The sequence below is a fragment of the Chiloscyllium plagiosum genome, unplaced genomic scaffold, assembly GCF_037043375.1.
Source record: "Chiloscyllium plagiosum isolate Xiang-an unplaced genomic scaffold, Cpla_swu_hap1 HiC_scaffold_18, whole genome shotgun sequence".
Taxonomy (NCBI): domain Eukaryota; kingdom Metazoa; phylum Chordata; class Chondrichthyes; order Orectolobiformes; family Hemiscylliidae; genus Chiloscyllium; species Chiloscyllium plagiosum.
In genome coordinates this window covers 56,217,429-56,239,721 of record NW_028270156.1, presented here as the reverse complement: position 1 = coordinate 56,239,721, position 22,293 = coordinate 56,217,429, and the positions used below count along the sequence as shown (strand labels likewise).

Genomic DNA, 22,293 nt, shown 5'->3' with positions numbered 1-22,293 from the left:
CATTCTGACTTGGTTCCCCATAACAATTAGTTTATGCTTCTGCTGAGTGTTACCCACGCACTTCTGAGCCAGATCCAATCCAGGTCCATCTATGTGTGGCTCCACCTTTGCCATTTCTCATGAAAGAGGACCTAAGACAGCTTCAGTTATTGTTGTTGACATTGGTAACCTGTATCATAACTGGAAGTCCCAATACTCACCAACCCAGCACTGCTGCTGCTGCAAGAGTCCCAACAGGCACAGAAACTATTGAGGTGCTAGAAGAGGATCAGTGAGGAGAATGAAGTCCTTATTTGGATGGTTCATGACAAGATGTGAGCTGAAGTAACACATCCTCCCTGACAATGCCAAATATGAAGTTTTGTTAACAGTTCATAATCATGTAGGACACCAACTTCAGAAAAGACAAATGCTCTGACTTGAGAGTGGTGTTACCTGCCTGGGGCATGAATACTGTTGAAATTGAGAAAGTTGTACTTCGGCAAAGCAGCGAAGCAACTTCACCAAATAATAGGACACTTATGGAAGTTCTTGCAATGAATATTATAGTCCTTGACCCCTGCAATGAAAGGACCAAGTGTGTTCTAGTCACTGATATCTTTACAGGACATCCCCATTTATGACCAAAAAGCGCCAACTATAGCCAGACTATTAGTGAGATGCCTTTCAGTGTTCCATGTCAGATTTAAGGCACAATTTCAAGCGCAAGAGCAAAGACCTTTGCAAGGCCTATAACATTGTCAAGAGCTACATCATTATTGTCCAGAGAGTATTGGACAGTGCAAACAATTAAAAATACTTTGCATGATAATTTGTGTACCTTGCCTTCTGACTGAACAAAAGTGACTGAGCAGCTTTTGGGACAGGATTATGATTATACTAGTACCCCACACTCATCCACAGGCTACTGTGACAGATAAGCATTGTACAAGGCTAAGCCAGGCATTCAAGAAGGTGGTCGAAAAGAAATGAGAAAAGCACCAAGGAGATAACCATTCAACAACTGCAAGGTTGACAGGACTGACTTTTCGTTATCCCAGCAAAATCAAAATGCCAGAAGTTGGAATAAGATACAGGATGGGATTCTGAACTTCAGATTCATCAAGCAACTGGATATAGTTAGCCACACCCTTGTTGTTGAACCAGTCATTGGAGTGTAGTCTCAGAAAACAATTCAGAAGGGAATTGCTAGTGGACAGGAGATTAGTCGATGGATGAATGCAGCTCACAGCTGTGTTGCAGAACCAAATGCACTGGAGCATGATGGGTAATGTGAAGTAGAGCCAGATAGTGATGTAGAATTCTGGAGTGGCCTGTATATTCTGAATCCAGGAGTTGTATGCAGTGTGTGGAGGCTGACACCTGCCCTGGAAAGTGATGCAGGGAGGACCTGCCCGAAATTGAAGCAACAATTGTCAATTATACAACTCCTGGAGCCCAAATTGATCGAGGCCCCAACAAGGTTCATACACCACAAGGAAGGTAGCAGTAGACAAGAGGCCAAGAGTCTTCAATCCAGTGCTGAATTTCATCTCAACCCTTCCCATTTGCACAGCATCAGAGAATGCTTCCATTCACTTGGACTCCAACATTTTAACTATTTGTGGTATAATTGAACATTCTACATCACATCCACTTACATTATATAGTTGCTAGGACAGTGCATTTCAAGCAAGGATATGTACAATGGAATTTCAGGCAGCAGGTGATGGAAGGAGTGGCTGCTGAGCAGGGAACCTCAAACAGATCTACGCCAGTAGTTAAAGTGAAGTGAAGGAAGGTAACTGGAGCAGTTCAATAGATAAAAGGGTGTGATTGGGAAATGGAGGCCTGATAGAAAGAAAGACGAAAAGGTATTTCTAAATCCAGTGTAAACCACAGGCTTCATTATGTGTAAATATTCTTTGTTAAATTTTCATTTCCCTTCATGTTTTTAATAATCTTATGTCAATAGAATTAAGAGTCCCTGCTTTGCAATTTTTGGGCCTTCTGTGTATTCAAATCTGTTCATTTATTTGCCGTTTCTGTAGTTACGACATGTGATAAAACATTTGTTCTGTCTCTTTAACCTGATTCGCGATTATGGATTTCCTTTACGATAACCAAATTATTTCTGCAGGAATAAATCAACTCTATTCGAAGATAATTTCTCAACAATGCTTAATATCACTATTCCAGAGAACAAATTACCCTCCAACTGCACTTGTATGATGAACTCAGATACACTTCATCTAATTTATGAGCACTTCAGCTTTCAAAGTACATCTAAGCGAAAGCGATGTCCTATCCCAACCAAACAAAGTCTTTGAGTAACTCTCCTGTATCCTTTAACATAGTTATGAGCTTAGGCACATTGTTTGAATAAAAAAGTCAGCCAGCTTTCCTTTTGACAAAAACTCTTTACATCTGTCATCTACTTTATTCACTTTCCTGCAGTCAGCAGTGTTTATCTCCAGTTAAAGCTTCAATTCTCTGTTTTCTTTCCCTTTCAGACTCTTAGACACTAAGTAGTTCTGTGGGTTTCCCATGCAACATGCAGCATTCTTAGTTATTACAATGGAAACACTTCGTATTTCAATTTTAATCTTTCTTTCTGCTCTGACAGATTATGGACATTCCCACTTGCCCTTTCATTTCTGTTCACTTTGCCTCCCTTCCCTTTTAACCTCCTTTTCTCTATCCTTCTTGAAGTTATGAGGGTGATGGAGAAAAGACTTATTTTGTAGATCAGTTTTAATCTGCCATTACTGCTGCCTGTCTAGCAGTTGCTACCTTCTGGTCTTCAAAAATGTTCTTATTGCAAGAAGAGCAGAATAACCTTCAAAGTCATCCAAAAGCATTATCTCAGTTGTATACACAGTTTCAACTCCTTATGCTCAAAATTATTTTGCTTAACACTTTAAAATTCAATGTAAGTTTATTCAGGTGGTTTCCACAACTTTATTGTCATTTATTTTGGTTAGTAAGCTTCCATTTTATTGTTAAAACAAATTCTATAGTATTGCATGCTGCTGCTTCAGAGAGAGACCACCTTATTAAAACAAAGTATGAGGTCTCAAGCCAGATTTCAATCACGCATCAGAATTGTCCCAAAGTCACGAGTCAGGACCATAATATACTCACTTTTCCATCCCTGACTATCTCCTTTGAACTCCTGTTCAGTAACTCCCAAAAGAGGTTTCCAATAAGCGCCTCCCCTATTGCTGGACAGAATTGATCATGCCATCTAGTAACTTTTCAAAGAGAATTTACGGTATGGTATCTTTTCAGAAAACACACTAGCTCACTACAGAAAAAAAAGTAGACTGAACTATAAGTGTTAACTTGCAGATGAATATTACAAATATAGTTATAAGTGAACAATCATATTTTAAGCCTGTTCTTATACCTCTTTGGAATCCAATAATTATCAATGCACTGCTATTTTAAAAAGCACTTTTAACTTATTGTGATTGACAGTTTGAAAGGAAATGTATAAAATTATGAAAGCATTTCTAAAGGTGATGATGCACTTCACTCTACAATATCCACACAGACCCCTAGTCATCCTCAAGTGTACTGATGAATATTGCATTCTTCCTTTCCAGGAATAAATAAGCATTTGACTATTTATATTTATGAGACCTTAAGGGAGTGCCCAGTTAATGCCCACCACCTGCAATTAAACACAAGAAATATTCAATTAACATCCCTGTTTGGCAATAATTTAGATTTAAAATTCTCAGGCTTGTTTTCAAACCCTTTTGGGTTTTGTCTCTCCTGTACCTTCATTCAGCTTTACAGGTCTTGAGATCTTTGCACTCCTTCAATTGGAGATTCTTGTGTGTGCTCAATTTTAATTACTTCACTATTGGCAGCTCTGTCTTCAGCTACCTGAACTTAAAGGTGAGTTTTAGGTTCAAGTTGCACCTGCTCCAGAGGTCGTAACATGTCTGAACAGATTGATTGAAAATATCAAAAATTTTAACTCTATTTCTCTCTTCATGGATGCAACCAGGCAGTTGCTTTTTTTTCAGATCTTCAATATATGCAGTGTTTGCCTCTCTACCTTCCTCTTTTTCAATAAGACGCACTTTATATCATACTATACATACTCAAGTAATACTCAATATCAAGTAAAAGTTGACCCCCTATTTTTGGCCAAAAAGTCTGGAATTTTCCTTATATCTCATATAAAAGCTGACCTTAGTTCTTCACAGATAGCAGGTCAATATTTATGAGTCAGTGTGCTAGCTGTCCCATGCTGCTTGGGGTCTTCTACCCACAGCAGCCACGCTCTGCAAGAGTTTTTCAGAATTATCTTAATTTGTTATGTTTTTTTCTTTATTCATTTAGAGATCAGTTAGGCCTCTGCTCATGATATGATATGAATTTTGACTGGCATGAATTTCAGCCACTCAAAAGTAGTATCCATGTAATTGTCAACCCCATAAATTTAACCTTAAAAGGTAGTCAAAAAATTTCTAACTCAAGTATATACAGTACCTGTTTGTCCAAGGTGTTTTTATCACATTGACATAACCCCTTATCATTAAATTTTATTTAATAATTCTTCTGTGGCATGCTTGTTTTGGTTTGACCCTGTTAAAGGCAGAATGTAGATGTAATGTCCTTTAATCTACATAGCTAGAAATATACAATAAAGAAAATCATGTTTAAAATATCATACATTTTGTTGATTTGCATTGTATTTCTATTTGTAGATTGTATTTTGGAGAGCGTCTTGCCTTGTATTTTGCCTGGCTTGGTTGGTACACTATCATGCTGATTCCTGCGGCTGTATGTGGATTCATCGTCTTTATATACGGATTAATCTATTTTGGAGATAGCCAAGTGAGGTACTGTATAATTGGTGCTTCTGTCGCAAACGTAACAAATAATATAAGAGATAGAAATTATTTTATTGGAGAAAAATCTACTTTGCTAATGCTTTATAACATTGGACAACAGAAAGGTGGAAGAGTAGATAGACCCAGGTTTGGTAACATCCTACACTTGAAAGGGCTGTTTATTGGAAGCATAATGTATGGAACATCATCTCGGCTAACGATCACAGAGGAAAGAGAAGGAGGCTGCAACCTCACTTCAATGACTCATGAAGCTTTGAATTCATTTCCATATGAAGTACTTGAGGCTAAAATGTACATAAATTGTGAGGAGGCAGTGACATAGTGGAATTGTAACTGGGCTAGTAATCCAGAGATGTAGGCTAAAGTTCTGAGGATACATGTTCAAATCCCACCATGGTAGATGGTGGAATTTGATTTCAAATGATAAATTTGGAATTGAAAGTTTGATTAATGATCATGAAACCATTAGTGATGTAAAAACATCTGGTTCACAAATATTCTTTGGGAGAAGGAAGATCCACCATGTGTAGCTCCAAACCCACAACAATATGGTTGACTCTTAATTGTCTGGAAATCTACCCTGTTGTATCAAAGTACTACAAAGTCTGATAAAAGGAATAAAACTGGATGGACCTTCTGTCATCAACCAACTCAATGGAAAACGTTAAGACATTCACAGCCCTCTCAACCCTGCAAAGTACTTTTATGCAAACACCTAGGGGCTCGTGCCAAAATTGGGAGAGGTGCACCACAGATTAGTCAATTAACAGCCTAACATAGTCATTTTCACAGAATCATACCTTACAATGTCTCAGATATCTTATCAGCACCCCTGCTGGGAAATTGGCCTCTTTCTCAGGGCTTCAACATCACCTTTATCCAATTTGATCACCATCATCAGCCCAGAGGTGGCTGCACAATGATATGCAGTTAGGAAGTAAATGCCCTGAGAGTCCTTAACATAAATACTAGATACCAAAAAGTCTCATTGCAATCTTACTGTAATCCTACAAGGTATTGGTAAGGCTACAGTTAAGTGCTGTGAGTAGTTTTGGTCTTCTTATGGAAAGAAAGATATAATTTCATTGCAGGTAGTTCAGAGAAGGTTCACTAGGATAATCCCCAGAATGGAAGGATTGTCTTCTGAGCAAAGGTTAAACTGTACTCTACTCAAAGGAATTTAGAAGAATGAGAGGTGATCTCATTGAAACATATTGAATTCTTAAAGGGCTTAACAGGGTAAGTGCTGAGAGGATGTTTTTCCCTCTTGGGAGAGTTTATGACCAGAGGGCATAGTCTCAGAATAAACGGGCACCAATTTAATACTGAGATTAGGAGAAATTTCTTCTATCAGAGGGTGGTAAATTTTTGGAACTCCTTGTTGCAAAGAGCTGTGGAGAAGAATTCTTGTGTAGATTTCGGGCTGAAATAGATCAATTCTTAATCAGTAGGGGAATAAAGGGTTATGGCAAAAGGACAGGAAAGCGGACATGAGGAATGTCGGATTAGACATGGTCCTATAGAATGGTAGAGCAGGCTCAAGGGGCCTCCTCTTCCATTTCTTAAGGTCTTATCAGATGAAATATGGACAGAAATGCTCTGGTAATTACCAGCTACCATGCCACCCCAACTCTTTCAGGTGGTGAATCAGTTCTTTTCCATGTCGAATACCATTTGGATGATGTACTAAGGTGGCAAGGACACAGAATATACCCTGGAGGATTTCAGTGCCAATCACCAAGACTAGTTCAGCAGTACTACTCATTGAGCTGTTGAGTCCTAAAGAGCTTAGCTGCTAGACTGAGTCTATGAAAGGTGGTGAGTGAACCAAGAAGAGAATACAATGTACCTGACCTCATCCTCACCAAAATAGCGTAATAACATAGGTAGAAGTGACCACATCTTGTGGAGATGAAGGCCCACCATTGTATTAACAAAGCAACTGGGACAGCACAGTGGCTCATTGGTTAGCACTGTTGCCTCACTGTGCCAGAGACTCGGGTTTGATTCCAGCCTCAGGCAACTGTGTATGTAGAGTTTGCACATTCTGCCTGTGTCTGCATTATTTTCCTCCAGTGGCAATGGTTTCCTTCCACAGTCCAAAGATATATAGGTTAGGTGGTAGAAGTCTGAGTCTGGGTCTGGGTGGGATGATCTTCAGCAGCTCAGTAGACTGAACAGCCTCCTTCTGTACTCTATGATTCCATGACCATTAACACTCCATCCCATGGCATTGTGTTATAAATGGGATATATTTTGAACAAATCAAGCAACTCAAGACTGAATGCCCTTGTGATGCTGTGGGCAATCAGCAGCCACAGAATTGCAACTAGACTTAATTTGTGACCTCATGGCCTGGCATACTAACCCTGATTTAATGAAGAATGCCAAGAGGAGCATCAACATACCCCTAAAAAGGTGTAGATACAGCCAGGGCTACTTGTATACTTATCTGTATTAGCAGCATGCAATGGACTGAGCTAAGCCAACCAACAGATCATATTTAAGCTCTACATCCAGTCATGAATAGTAGTGGACAATTAAACAATTCACTGGAAGAGGAGGCTGTAAAGACATCTCCATCCTCGATAATGGGTGAACCTATAACGTCAGTGCAAAAGGCAAAGCTGAGGTATTTGCATCCGTCTTCAGCCAGAAGTGCTAAGTGGTCTCCTCTTGAGATCTTAGGCAGCATAGATGCTATCTTTCACCCAGTTTGGTCACTCTACTAGATATGTAGAAGCAGGTGAAGTCACTGGATGCTATAAAGGTCAAGGGGCCTGTCAATATTCCAGTGTGGTATTGAAAACTTACATTCCACAATTAACTGCATGTTTGGCCAACCTGTACAAATACAGTTATTATGCTGGCCTCTACCTAGCAATTTGGAAAGTTGTGCAGGTATGTCCCTCCACAAAAGGCAGGCACATCTAATACAGCCAACTGGTCCACTCTCAATCATCAGCGAAGTAATGGAAGGTGCTGTCAATAGTGCTATCAAGTGAATCTTACTGAACAATAACCTGCACGCTGATGCTCAGTTTGGATTCTGCTATGTCAGTGGGGTCCTGACTTTATTACAGCCTTTGTGCAAACATGGACAAAAGAGCTGAACTCAAGATGGAAAGTGAGGGGACTGCTCTTGACATCAAAGTAACATTTCAAGAGTGTGGCATCAAGCACCCCATTTAAAATGTAGCCAAAAGGCATCAGTGGGAAAGTTCTCCACTGATTGGTGTCATAAATTGCACAAAGAAATATGGCTGGATATCAATCATTTCAACCACAGGACAGTTCTGCAGGAATTCCTTATTGTACTGTCCCCAGCCCAATCATCTTCAGCTGCTTCATCAATGAACTCACCTCCATCATAAGGTTAGAAGTGAGAATGTGTTCTAATGATTGCACATTGTTCAGAATTATTTGCTGCTCCTCAACATCTGAACAACATCCAGGCTTGGACTTGTTAAGTGACAAGCAACATTCATGTCACACAAGTGTCAGCAAATTACCATTTTCAACAAGAAAGGATCTGCCCATATCCCCTTGATTTTCAATGGCATTACCATTGCTAAATTGCCCGCTATCAAAACAGTGGGAGTTATCACTGGCCAGAAACTAAACTGGATTAAAGACACAAATACAGTAGCTACAAGAACATGTTAGAGACTGGGAGTTTTGTGGCAAATAATTTATTTCCTAACTTCTCAAGCCTGTCGATGGTCTACAAGTCAGGAGTGTGATGCAATACTCTCTCCACTTGCCAGGATGAATACTGCTACAAAAGCATTCATGAACCTCAAGAACATGCAAGACAAAGCAGCCCAATTCATTGACACTCCATCTAACACCTTGAATATTAATTCCCTTCACCTTCGATATACGGTGTCGCCAATATGGATCTTCAATGTTCCTTGGTCAGTACCTACCAAAGCTGTGAGCTCAACGAACAAGAAGGATAAGATCAGCAGAATGCCACCACCTGTAAATTTTGTTAAGGCAATACACCCAACTCGGAAATACATCCCCATATCTCACTGTCACTGGGTCAAAATCCTGGAACTCCCCCTATACTAACAGCACACAAGCTTCAGTGATTCCGAAAGGCAGTTTTATATCTTCTTCTCAAGAAGTCAATACTGCACTAACAGCACTGTTGGTGCACCTACATCACACAAACTTCAGTGGTTCTAAAAGGCAACTTTATATCTTCTTCTCAAGGACAATTAATACCAGCTTAGCCATTGGAGTCCATATTTTGTGAATGATTGAAAAGGAACATAAAAGGGAAATGAAATACATATTTGAAAAGGAATAGAACACGATAGTAACGTAAGTAGAGTGTAAGTAAACTAATATGGAGCATAAACACTGTAAAATCACTTGAGCCAAGTGTCTGTTTGTTTTATTCTATAAGTTCTTTGGAACAAGCACTTGTGGTCTCTGTAGTTCAGTGCTGCAGGATGACTTAATCTTTTGTCTGAGTTATCTTTAATACCTGATCACTCCCACATTTTGCAAAATAGTTCCTTGGAAGATTAGAGCGGGAGTGCAAGACAGGTGTAGATTTAGAGTAATTTCTTTTGGTGCAGACTCAATGGCTGAAGGACCTTTCTATACTGTATGTTTCTATGATAAATGCAATTCTTTAACCATGTTTTTCTCCCCCACGTACCTTTAGTAAGGAAGTCTGCAATGCCCACACAATAATCATGTGTCCGAGATGTGATCAGACGTGTCCATTGTGGAGGCTTTCTGATACATGCTTCTATGCAAAGGTACGGTAAAATATTAAGGAAAAAGAATGCATCTAACAAAACAAAAAAAGTCTGTAATAACATCCACAGGAAAGATAAATCAGTTGTTTTTATATCCATCCTATTTCTTTTTCCTGAGTGTTAAGACGATAGGTGCTTGAAAACTGAATGAAATGAGAATGTAAGGTTTTAAAGCTGACATAGAATGAATACGATACATGCTACCCAGATTATTGAGCAAGAAAATGTGAGAAATTCTTTTCAAACGTCATAGTAAAAAAACACTCTTAAACACACACATGGTCTGTAATGATTCCTTTTCTGGAAAATCAACATTACAAAATTTGGGTATAATACACAATAATCTGCTGTGATGCTGAAGGTTTGCATGCTTAGCAATTGCTGAACTATTGAGACTGAAAATTATGTTACAACCTGATAGTTCATTACGTATTCACAGCAGCTGAGCAGTGCTACATATACTAAGCACCCAATTAATATAGGTGCTTTATGATCTTTCATCATTGTTATATTTAGATTTGTTTTAATCCTTCAAGGAGGTATGTGTCGCTGGTTAGGCACAGCATTTATTGTTCCCATTTGGGATGTTTGCTGAAGGAATTGTAATAATGGATTGAATTTTCATAAGACCATAAGACATAGGAGCGGAAGTAAGGCCATTCGGCCCATCGAGTCCACTCCGCCATTCAATCATGGCTGATGGGCATTTCAACTCCACTTACCCGCATTCTCCCCGTAGCCCTTAATTCCTTGTGACATCAAGAATTTATCAATTTCTGCCTTGAAGACATTTAGCGTCCCAGCCTCCACTGCACTCTGCGGCAATGAATTCCACAGGCCCACCACTCTCTGGCTGAAGAAATGTCTCCGCCTTTCTGTTCTGAATTTACCCCCTCTAATTCTAAGGCTGTGACCACGGGTCCTAGTCTCCTCACCTAACGGAAACAATTTCCTAGCGTCCACCCTCTCCAAGCCATGTATTATCTTGTAACTTTCTATTAGATCTCCCCTTAATCTTCTAAACTCCAATGAATACAATCCCAGGATCCTCAGCCGTTCCTCATACGTTAGATCTATCATTCCAGGGATCATCCGTGTGAATCTCCGCTGGACACACTCCAGTGCCAGTATGTCCTTCCTGAGGTGTGGGGACCAAAACTGGACACAGTACTCCAAATTGGGCCTAACCAGAGCTTTATAAAGTCTCAGTAGCACAACGGTGCTTGTATATTCCAACCCTCTTGAGATAATTGACAACATTGCATTCGCTTTCTTAATCACTGACCAATCTTCATGTTTACCTTTAGAGAATCCTCAACTAGCACTCCCAGATCCCTCTGTACTTTGGCTTTAAGAATTTTCTCACCGTTTAGAAAGTAGTCCCTGCTTGTATTCTTTTTTCCAAAGTGCAAGACCTCGCATTTGCTCACATTGAATTCCATCAGCCATTTCCTGGACCACTCTTCCAAACTGTCTAGATCCTTCTGCAGCCTCCCCACTTCCTCAGTACTACCTGCCTGTCCACCTAACTTTGTATCATCAGCAAACTTTGCTAGAATGCCCCCAGTCCCTTCATCCAGATCATTAATATATAATGTGAACAACCGCGGCCCCAACACTGAACCCTGTGGGACACCGCTTGTCACTGGCTGCCATTCCGAAAAAGAACCTTTTATCCCAACTCTCTGCCTTCTGTCAGACAGCCAATCCTCAATCCATACCAGTAGCTCACCTCGAACACCATGGGCCCTCACCTTGCTCAGCAGCCTCCCGTGTGGCACCTTATCAAAGGCCTTTTGGAAGTCTAGGTAGACCACATCCACTGGGTTTCCCCGGTCTAACCTACTTGTCACGTCTTCAAAGAACTCCAACAGGTTTGTCAGGCACGACCTCCCCTTACTAAATCCATGTTGACTTGTTCTAATCCGACCCTCTCTTCCAAGAATTTAGAAACCTCATCCTTAATGATGGATTCTAGAATTTTACCAACAACTGAGGTTAGGCTAATTGGCCTATAATTTTCCATCTTTTGCCTTAATCCTTTCTTGAACAAGGGTGTTACAACAGCAATCTTACAATCATCCGGGACTTTCCCTGACTCCAGTGACTTTTGAAAGATCTCAACCAACGCCTCCGCTATTTCCTCAGCCACCTCCCTCAGAACTCTAGGATGTAGCCCATCGGGGCCAGGAGATTTATCAATTTTAAGACCTTTTAGCTTTTCTAGCACTTTCTCTTTTGTAATGGCAACCATACTCAACTCAGCCCCCTGACTCCCTTTAATTGATGGGATATTACTCATGTCTTCCACTGTGAAGATTGATGCAAAGTATTTATTAAGTTCTCCTGCTATTTCCTTATCTCCCATCAGTAGGCTTCCAGCATCAGTTTGAAGTGGCCCAATGTCTACTCTTGCCTGTCGTTTGTTTCTTATGTATTGAAAAAAACTTTTCCTATCATTTCTAATATTACTGGCAAGCTACCTTCATATTTGATCCTCTCCTTCCTTATTTCTCTCTTTGTTAACCTCTATTTGTTTTTGTAGCCTTCCCAATCTTCTGGTTTCCCAGTGCTCTTGGCCACTTTATAGGATCTCTCTTTTTCTTTGATAGATTTCCTGACTTCCTTTGTCAGCCATGGCTGTCTAATCCCTCCCCGGATAATCTTTCTCTTCATGTTTTTAGACTGTTATTTTTGGGCAGTTTCATGGCAGATATCCTGTCATGGCTGACAGTAAAGTGTCTTATGCAATTTCTACTGCTCACTTCATTATGCATTTAAGCTCTATAGTGCCTATCTTGTTCAATCATGGCAGCGGAGGCAGAGATGCTCGTCCCTGCTGGAACCTTTTGGCATTCAGGCCATTGGCACTACATTTAAATCCATGCTGCAAAGCAGGAAATGGCTTTCACACTTTGGCATTCGATCATTATTGAAAAGGATATGCTTGGAAAGGAAAGCTGGCACAATGTTTTGGCAACAGAAACCTGGAGGCTGGTGATAGGACTGGCTGAGAGGTTTATCTTCTTTCTTGCGGATGGGCCAAAAAGGCCAGACTGCCACTCAAGTGGATTCAGATCGTGACGGGATCAGTGCCCATTCATGGACTAAAAGGAATGGATAGCAGTGGTGAAAGAGGGTCAATGATTTTCTGCTAAAACAAAGAATTGTGGATGCTGAAGATCTCAAACAAAAACAGAAATTGCTGGAGAAACTCAGCAGATCTGTGAAAAGAAAAACAAAGTTAATATTTAAAATCCAGTGACCCTTCATCAACAGGTTGTCCAGGTGAGTTTCTTCAGCACTTTTTGTGTTTGTTGTAAGGGTTTTCTACACTCACAAGAAATTGCCACCACCCTCTCTCTGCTATCTCACATTCAATCCAACACTGCCACTGCACAGAAACATCACCAAGGCTAATAGTTTACAACTCTCACCATTTTATGCAGCATGTCCACTCAGTAACTCTCATCTTATCACTCTCCTAGCCCTTCCTGCTTTCTGTGCTTCCTACTCACTCACTGGGGACTGTCACCATCTCTCCTATTAGCACCACAACTAACAGCTTTTCAATGCTCTTAAATCTCAATATGTCTCTCCTTTTTCTGATTACAGCAGAAATGTTTCATAGTCAGACAGTGAGCACCAAGACAGGTAGCAGTGTGGCCACCACTTGACCTGTCACCCCCTATGAGGAGAAGATCTTTAGGATGGTTGCAGAAACCTCCATGTCAAGGCAAACCAGTAAGCTTCATTTTGCTGTACTGCACTGTTCTGCCATTACCAACAGAGTTAGTTAGCTTATTCTCAAGCTCCTGCCTCTACCACACAACCAATGATCTTTCCTCTCTTATGCAGACACTAGTGGTATTCACAAAATCTCTGTCCTGAAGAGGCAGCCTCTCATGCCATCAGTTCTTCCTCCACTCTGAACCACAGATTTCTCAGAGGATGCAATGGCACAGCTTTCTTCTACACCCTCCACCTGCTCAGAAACTTTCACCTTGATGGGTACTCTATCTAGATTAGACTTGAAAGCAGTTCTACTGAGCCAATTACTGGCAAGTCTCTGCAGCTGGCTGACAAAGGAAGCCTCAAGGTTATTGGCCTTCAGAAGACTACCAGTGGTCAGAAGAAGTGATATTGATTGGAGTTCAGTTGGTGTGCAGCATGCTGAAAGAAGCCACTAAACTAATCCTCTTTCACCTGTTTTTAGCATTTTATATGGCTCCAACATGACTGCTGAAAAAAACTGTTGCAGCTCTCCCTCTGAGGAGTTTCTAAAATAATCCCATTAACCAATCCCCAAAATGAATTGCTCATCTGAAAGTTCCCTGTAATAACTGCATATATTTAATGATAACTATCTATGGAGAAAGTGAGGACTGCAGATGCTGGAGATCAGAGCTGAAAAATGTGTTGCTGGAAAAGCGCAGCAGGTCAGGCAGCATCCAAGGAGCAGGAGAATCGACGTTTTGGGCATAAGGCCTTCTTCAGGAATGAGGGAGGTGTGCCAAGCAGGCTAAGATAAAAGGTAGGGAGGAGGGACATGGGGGAGGGGCGTTGGGAAAGCGATAGGTGAAAGGAGGTTAAGGTGAGGGTGATAGGCCGGAGTGGGGTGGGGGCGGAGAGGTCGGGAAGAAGATTGCAGGTCAAGAAGGCAGTGCTGAGTCCGAGGGTTGGGACTGAGATAAGGTGGGGGGAGGGGAAATGAGGAAGCTGGAGAAATCTGCATTCATTTCTTGTGGTTGGAGGGTTCCTAGGCAGAAGATGAGGTGCTCTTCCTCCAGGCGTCGTGTTGCCATGGTCTGACAATGGAGGAGGCCAAGGACCTGCATGTCCTTGGCAGAGTGGGAGAGGGAGTTAAAGTGTTCAGCCATGGGGCGGTTGGGTTGGTTGGTGCGGGTGTCCCAGGGTATTCTCTGAAACGTTCCGCAAGTAGGCGGCCTGTCTCCCCAATGTAGAGGAGGCCACATCAGGTGCAGTAAATGATGTGTGTGGAGGTGCAGGTGAATTTGTGATGGATGTAGAAGGATCCCTTGGGGCCTTGGAGGGAAGTGAGGGGGGAGGAGTGGGCGCAAGTTTTGCATTTCTTGCGGTTGCAGGGGAAGGTGCCGGGAGTGGAGGTTGGGTTGGTGGGGAGTGTGGACCTGACGAGGGAGTCGCGGAGGGAGTGGTCTTTCTGGAACGCTGATAGGGGAGGAGAGGGAAATATATCCTTGGTGGTGGAGTCTGTTTGGAGGTGGCGGAAATGACGAAGGATGATACGATGTATCTGGAGGTTGGTGGGGTGGTCGGTGAGGACCAGTGGGGTTCTGACGTGGTTGACGATGTTCTCCACCGCATCTCCTACACTTCCCGCTTCTCCGCCCTTGAACCCCATCCCTCCAATCGAAAACAGGATGCTTGGATGCTGCCTGACCTGCTGTGTTTTTCCAGCAACACATTTTTCAGCTCTGATAACTATCTGTGCCGAGTAACATCTGTCTACATGTACGAGGATGCTGAACTAAAAACCATGCGGAATATTTCCTATCTTTTTTTCATGAATCAACAATTATTTGATGAAAGAAGTCTTTTATTATAGTTGACCTCTGCAGAGAAATATTCTTTTTTAACTATTGTGTGTGTGTTGCAAAGGATATATATTCAAACTGCCATATTTCAATTTGTATTAATAAACTTTATATCTCTTATGAATAAGCCTGGTTTTATAATAAGTCAGAACTTTCATTGTTTATTAAAGGAGCATCGTTAGTGGGTTTGTATCCTGAAACAAATAGATTAGCATGTGTAATTGGCCATATCAATAACTGGGTAAAACTTTTTTTTAACATATATTGTGTCTGTTAGAGTAGTGGAACTTCAGTGACAGTGCATTTCTCCCACCTTGATTTGAAACAGTTTGCAGACTCCTTATGTCTGCTTCACAATTTATTTTCTGGCATTTCTTTGAATTGTCAGCAAATTTAGCAACAATACATTCAATCCAAGTCATTTATATAGATTCTAAATCATTGAAGCTCCATCGTTGATCGCCATGTCATACCACTTGACACATCCTGCTAACCCAAAAATTACCCATTTATATTTATTTTCTGCTTTGTATCAGCTAAACAATCTTCTATCCAATGTTGCATTATAATACATTACTCACTATTTGTATTTTTCATAGTAGCCTGTAATGCGGCATATTGTAAATGTTTTTTGGATTACAGTGTATCAACTACTTCCTCTTCATCTACATTGCTTTTTACTTCCTCAAAGATTTCAATAAAGTTGTCAAACATGATTTCCTATGTTGTCTCTGCATGACTGTACTAAGAATTTGGAAATCCTATTTTTTTCAATTACCTTAATAACAATTTACAACACTTTCTCTACTAAGACATCTAAAGTCCACCATCTGAAATGTTGCAGTAGCTGTTAACCTATATTTAAAAGTATATCAATAGCAAGAACTGAGTAAACACTGGAAGTCTTGTTAAAATTTACTGGAAATTTGCACAAAAATTAACAAAAAATGGTGCATGGGTCATGAAATATATTAAAATACAAATTTCTTTTTTATTCAGTGCAATAACTGAATAAGTTGAAAATAATGAGGAATGTCTAGGTCACAATAAACTGATAATTTGGAGGATGCCTGGATCCCATCATCAGAGATTTAGAGTTGAGGATTCAATTAATTAAATGAATACTATGCTTACATTATTGGAACTGTTCAAAGATGGAGGGATTGATAGAAGAGCAAGTGGAGGAATCCTCAAAGTGCCTATGATGCTGAAATGGCAGTATGCTTGGTTGGCACGAAATAAATTTACACTTATTGATTCAGTATTGCTAAGGGAAAATTTACAATTAGAGAGTCAGAGTATAAGACACAATATATGCTATTGCAAGTGTCCACTGCTGCCAGTAATCAAACATTTTTCATTCTATCCATGCAGGTTACACAGCTATTTGATCAAGAAATAACAGTTTTCTTTGCTATGTTCATGGGAATCTGGGGTAGGTACTCTCCTTATGCAACATTACCTTTGAATTTTATTCTCATATGCAAAATTAAAGCCTGGTGCTGAGTTTAAATGGGATACATGATTAATAAGATTATAATCAAAGGAGAGTATGTATAACACACAAGATTAAACTTTATATGGATTACTACGCACAGAACATTCTGAAATATCTTGACAGCAACATTATGTAAACTTTTTCTGGGTTCATCTTGACAGAATCCTCTACTGCCCATTGCTGTATTTATTCCTTGTAAATACATGTGGATGATGAGAGATAACTGTTAATTCAGTGTTTTTTAAACTCTCAGTAATGGGCATTGGTAGCAACTTTGACAGTTATTGCTCATCCCTAATTGCTGTTTTTCTTGAACTGTTGTGGTCCAATGTGATGGAAGTACTTCCACAATGGTGTTAAATAGAAACATCTAGGATTTTGACCCAGTGACAATGAATAACTGTGATATATGTCCAAGTTGAACTTTGCTTTTATGAGGAACTCAAAGTGATTTTGTTCACATGTGCCTGTTTCCTTGTCCATCTAGATAATGGAGGAACTATTGAAAAAACCTGGGATTACTATGAGCCTGAGTCAGTTCTTATCTAGTCATCATATATTTTACTATTCTTAGGAGAGGGAAAAATATGGTATCAGTGAATAAAATCATTGTTGATTTCCTTCCTCCCCTTTCAAATTAGCTGTAGAATTCCAAATAAGGTGAATAGCAAGGGTATTTTCCCTACAGTGAGGGAGTTCAAAACTAGGGGGCATATTTTTGAGGTTAGAGGAGAAAGATTTAAAAAGGACACGAGGGGCATCTTTTTTGAGGTAGGTACTCTCCTTATGCAAAAGGAAGTGGTGGATGTGGGTACATTAATATTTAAAAGATATAAGTACATGAATAGGAAAGGTTTGGAGGGATATGGGCCAAATGCAGGCAAGTGAGACTAGTTTGGTTTGGGAACATGGTTGATGTGGATTGTTTGGACAGAATGGTCTGCTTCCATGCTGTATGACTTTATGACTCTACCACTGTATTTAAGATCATCTAACTTACCACAGACTGGGACTATTTTGGTCTGTACAGCTTGTTATAACATTAAATTTCCAATGTATTCAATTTGAGAATTTGACCAACAAGATTTTAGAAAAGTACAAAATTAAGCCCACTCTTATAAAATTGCACTTATTTGTTTACATTATAATATTCTTTATATTTAAAGAATGAAATATTGGCATTCTCAGCAAATATCTCTCTCTTAAACTGTAGCCACTGTGTTTTTGGAGTTGTGGAAACGAGCCCGAACAAAAGTTGTCAGCGAGTGGGATTTGTACCACTGGGATGAGGATGAGGTGATCACCTTAACTGATTTGCCCACTGATGGATAAGTGCAATAACATTAAATCACAGTTTGAAAAATAATGTGATATCTTATGATTATGAAGCTGATATTAACTTGAAATATTTTGGGTGGAAAATGATACGTTTGATAATATGTTGCAAATCCTAAAGTAAACTTCTTTGTCAGTGATATTTAACATAAAGAGGTCATTATCCTTTTACTTATGGAATTTAAATTGATTGTGTGGAAATGAGTATGGTGAGGACACATATGAGTTAATTTCAATTAAATTATCGGTAGGGCCAATTAAAAAATTCCACAAGCCCACATTCTAAATCTATGAATGGTAGGGGACAGATTGAAAAGCAAAAGTGATACAAGAAAAGAAATTCCACTAGCAGGAGTTTGGTTTTGAAGGCAAAAGAAAACAAAGTGTAACAATGGATTCGGAATGCTTGAAGACTATGCCCATGTCATCCTGCATTGATGTACTGCTGGGGTCTGTGAGAAGCTGAATAGAGATACTTCCCCCAACAATGGAAATCTACCTAGTAACTGAAAGAGGCCAGGAGATTAGGAACAGGACAATTGTTCCACTATTTCTGGAGTCAGTGCTTTAATGGCCTAAGCAGGTCAGGAAAGTGCAATTCAGTTCAATGTTCACCTATAGGCTATCTGTATGCATCAATCTCACACCTATCTCCAGTCATTCTTACATGTCAAACCCACTCTATCACATCACCACCATGCTCAATTACTCTGCAGACTCACCCATCATTCTTCCACATAATTTTTCATAGTTTTAACTGTGCATGCATCACTGTCACTCACCCCCATTCTTCTCTAATTCTCGGCTTCTACCAATAGACATCTACCAAATGCACCACATTTATTGTCTGAACAAATGGCTTTAGAATATGCCATACGTTTTCTCTTTCTGTCTTTCAAAATGAGAGTCCAGTATATGACTAAAAGAGAGAGGTGGGGAGGTAGACCTCCACAGACTTCTGAGCTAATAACTAGAAGAGAATAGCTTGACATCAGAAAATATTTGGCAACCCTAGCCATTGGAGATAAGGAAATGGCATCTTTCCAGGTACTGGTGACACATTTAAATATCAAAAATCCATAGTTATTCTTCACAGTCATGGTGTTTTCTTTACAGTTCAAATATGACCACAGTCATAATAAAACTATTATTATAACTATAACAATTCAAGCTTACAATAAAACAACTTAGATGCTTGTACTTGAATGGGCCTAGTTAGGCAACTTCATGGCACACCACTCAATAGTGTGCAAAGCTATTAAGCTCTGATCAGTTGACAAGGAAAAGGAGATTAGAGTGGTGCTCTATGTTTGAAGGGCATATGTCTGAAGCATCAATTTTCCTGCTCCTCGGATGCTGCCTGACCTGCTGTGCTTTTCCAGCACCACTCTAGTTTTGACTCTGATCTCCAGCATCTGCAGTACTCACTTTCGCCCAGTGAAAAGGAGATTGAAGAGTAGCAGAAACTATTTGATGCACACAGAGGTCATATAAACACATTGATCATAATTACAGAGAAAATAGGGCAGTTTGACTCAAGCATGAGTATAGTGATGCTGCAAAGAATGGCTTATTGCATTATTGAATCATGGACGCCATGGAATTTCAAGTATCACAAATAAATGATCCCTGGTGAGTCAACTACACATGATTAGTCTCTGCATTAAACCATTACTAGCTAAGCCAAAGCCATTACCTTTGCTGGAGGAGAAAGTGAGGTCTGCAGACGCTGGAGATCAAAGCTGAAACTTTATTGCTGGAACAGCACAGCAGGTCAGGCAGCATCTAGGGAACAGAAGATTCGACGTTTCGGGCACATGCCCTTCTTCAGGAATGAGCAGAGAGTGTTCAGCAGGAGAAGATAAAAGGTAGGGAAGAGGGACTTGGAGGAGGGGCGTTGGAAATGTGATAGGTGGAAAGAGGTCAAGGTGAGGGTGATAGGTCGGAGTAGGGTGGAGGCGGAGAGGTCAAGAAGAAGACTGCAGGTCAGGAAGGCGGTGCCGGGCTGGAGGGATTCGGCTGAGACAATGTGGGGGGAGGGGGGATGAAGAAACTGGTGAAGTCCAAGTTCATCCCCTGTGGTTGGAGGGTTCCCAGTCGGAAGATAAGACGCTCCTCCTCCGACCGTCGCGTTGTTGTGGTTTGGCGGTGGATGAGTCCAATGACCTGCATATCCTCGGTGGAGTGGGAGGGGGAGTTGAAATGCTGTGCTACAGGGTGATTGGGTTGGTTCGTCCGGGTGGCCCAGAGGTGCTCTCTGAATCGCTCCGCAAGTAGGCGGCCTGTCTCCCCAATATAGAGGAGGCCACACCGGCTGCAGCGGATGCAGTAGATAATGTGGGTGGAGGTGCAGGTGAATCTGTGGCGGATATGGAAGTTTCCTTTGGGGCCTTGGAGAGAAGTGAGGGGGGAGGTGTGGGCGCAAGTGTTGCACCATTACCTTTGCTGTCATTGCTGGCTTTCCTCAGATAGGAGGAGCCATCAACTGCACATACATCAAACTCAGAGCTTCATGGTATTTTCGAGCCTGCTTCCCAAACAGGAAGGGATTTCACTACCTCAACATCTACCGTGTTTTTGACCACAGGCAAAACTTCTTGGATGTGAGCAGTCACTATCCAGGAAGCTGCCATAGTTCCTACATTCTGGACAGCTCCAAGGCTCAAGCCTGCTTCCCGCACAGATGCAGTGCAACTTCCTTGGCCTGAGCTTATGAATGCTTATAGGTTCCTGTTAGAGGGGAAATGGAGTAGCAGGGCTTCTCTGGAGTGTCCTGAGAGGAGACCTTCTGAGTACCTGTCTGTTGCTTCCCTGTATGGGTGTGCAGTGGCACCTTGCTCACTCTTTGAGAAGCTGCAACAATTGGAGTTAGATTAACATCCCTCTGCCAATCTATACAATGAATATCTCCATGCTTTTGATGATGAAGTGACGATCCAAGTGCACTCTGGCTGAAGCTAACTGTTTGACTACACATGGAGAAAGTGAGAACTGCAGATGCCGGAGATCAGAGTCAAAGAGTGTGACACTGGAAAAGAGCTTATGCTCAAAACATCGACTCTCCTGCTCCTCAGATGCTGCCTGACCGGCTGTGCTTTTCCAGTGCATTACGTTTTGACTATGTTCTACTATATTTGACTCTCAGTGACAGCCACCGCTCAATACATGGAGACAGCCATGCACTCACTCACTGGCTTGTTGAAGTCACAATGTCAGATAGAGCATGGACAGATTCCTATGTCCTTTGATCTGCTCTTGTATGATTTCTGTCACCTCTTCCAAATGTTCCCCAGCTTGCTGTTCCCTCTCTCTTAGCTAGTAATGTTTTAGTGCAGAGACTAATCATGTGTAGTTGTCTCACCAGGGATCTACTCTTCAGCAGTGCCCTTGATCTTAACCCTTTTGTCTTGCTGTAGCTGCAAACCCATATGATGCTGTGTTCACCAGTTTATGGCCCAGGCGCTAATTGGGGTAGCAGTCTTATCAGTGCTATCTCTGAAGTTCTTGGCTGCTGCTTCTCAGATATATGCTGTCTAGGAGTAGGAGAGAGGGCACTGGGAAAGGTGCTCTTCCCTGGGTTTGTGTTTGTGAAACAGGCTGCAGAGAGAAACATAAAGATGTGTTTTGTCATGAGGTGCCACTCCTAGCAAAGATTGTATTGAAATTTTGGTACCTATTATGCAGATGTGAGAAGCTTTATGGAAGTTTGGCTGTCTGTATACAGAATTGGCTGCCTATAGAAGACAGAGGGTAATAGTAGATGGAAAGTATTTAGTCTGGAGTTTGATGACCAGTGGTGATTTTTATGAATGACTTGGATGAGGAAGTGGAAGGGTGGGTCAGTACATTTGCCGATGACACGAAGGTGGAATTGTGGATATTATGAAGGGCTGGTGTAGGTTGCAATGGGGCATTGACAGGATGCAGAGCTGGGCTGAGAAGTGGCAGATGGAGTTCAACCTGGAAAGTGTGAAGTGATTCATTTTGGAAGGTTGAATTTGAATGCAGATTACAATGTTAAAGGCAGGATTCTTGGCAGTGTGGAGGTACAGAGGGATCTTGGGGTCCATGTCCATAAATCCCTCAAAGTTGCCACCTGAGTTGATAGGGTTGTTCAAAAGGTATGTGGAGTGATGACTTTCATTAGCAGGGGGATTGAGTTTAAGAGCCGCTGCAGCCCTTTAAAGCCTTGGTTAGACCACATTTGGAATATATTGTTCAGTTCTGGTCACCTCATAGGAAGAATGTGGAAGGTT

General features: G+C 41.0%; 1 protein-coding gene across 1 annotated transcript in view; it reads left to right on the top strand.

Annotated features, from left to right (window-relative positions):
• ano9b (anoctamin 9b) overlaps positions 1-22,293 on the top strand; it is a 208,235-nt gene that overhangs the window by 97,478 nt on the left and 88,464 nt on the right. The window contains exons 8-11 of the mRNA XM_087996676.1: positions 4,704-4,838; positions 9,532-9,628; positions 16,579-16,639; positions 17,916-17,998. Coding sequence (XP_087852802.1) covers positions 4,704-4,838; positions 9,532-9,628; positions 16,579-16,639; positions 17,916-17,998 — 376 coding nt within the window. The remainder of the gene's footprint in view (positions 1-4,703; positions 4,839-9,531; positions 9,629-16,578; positions 16,640-17,915; positions 17,999-22,293) is intronic.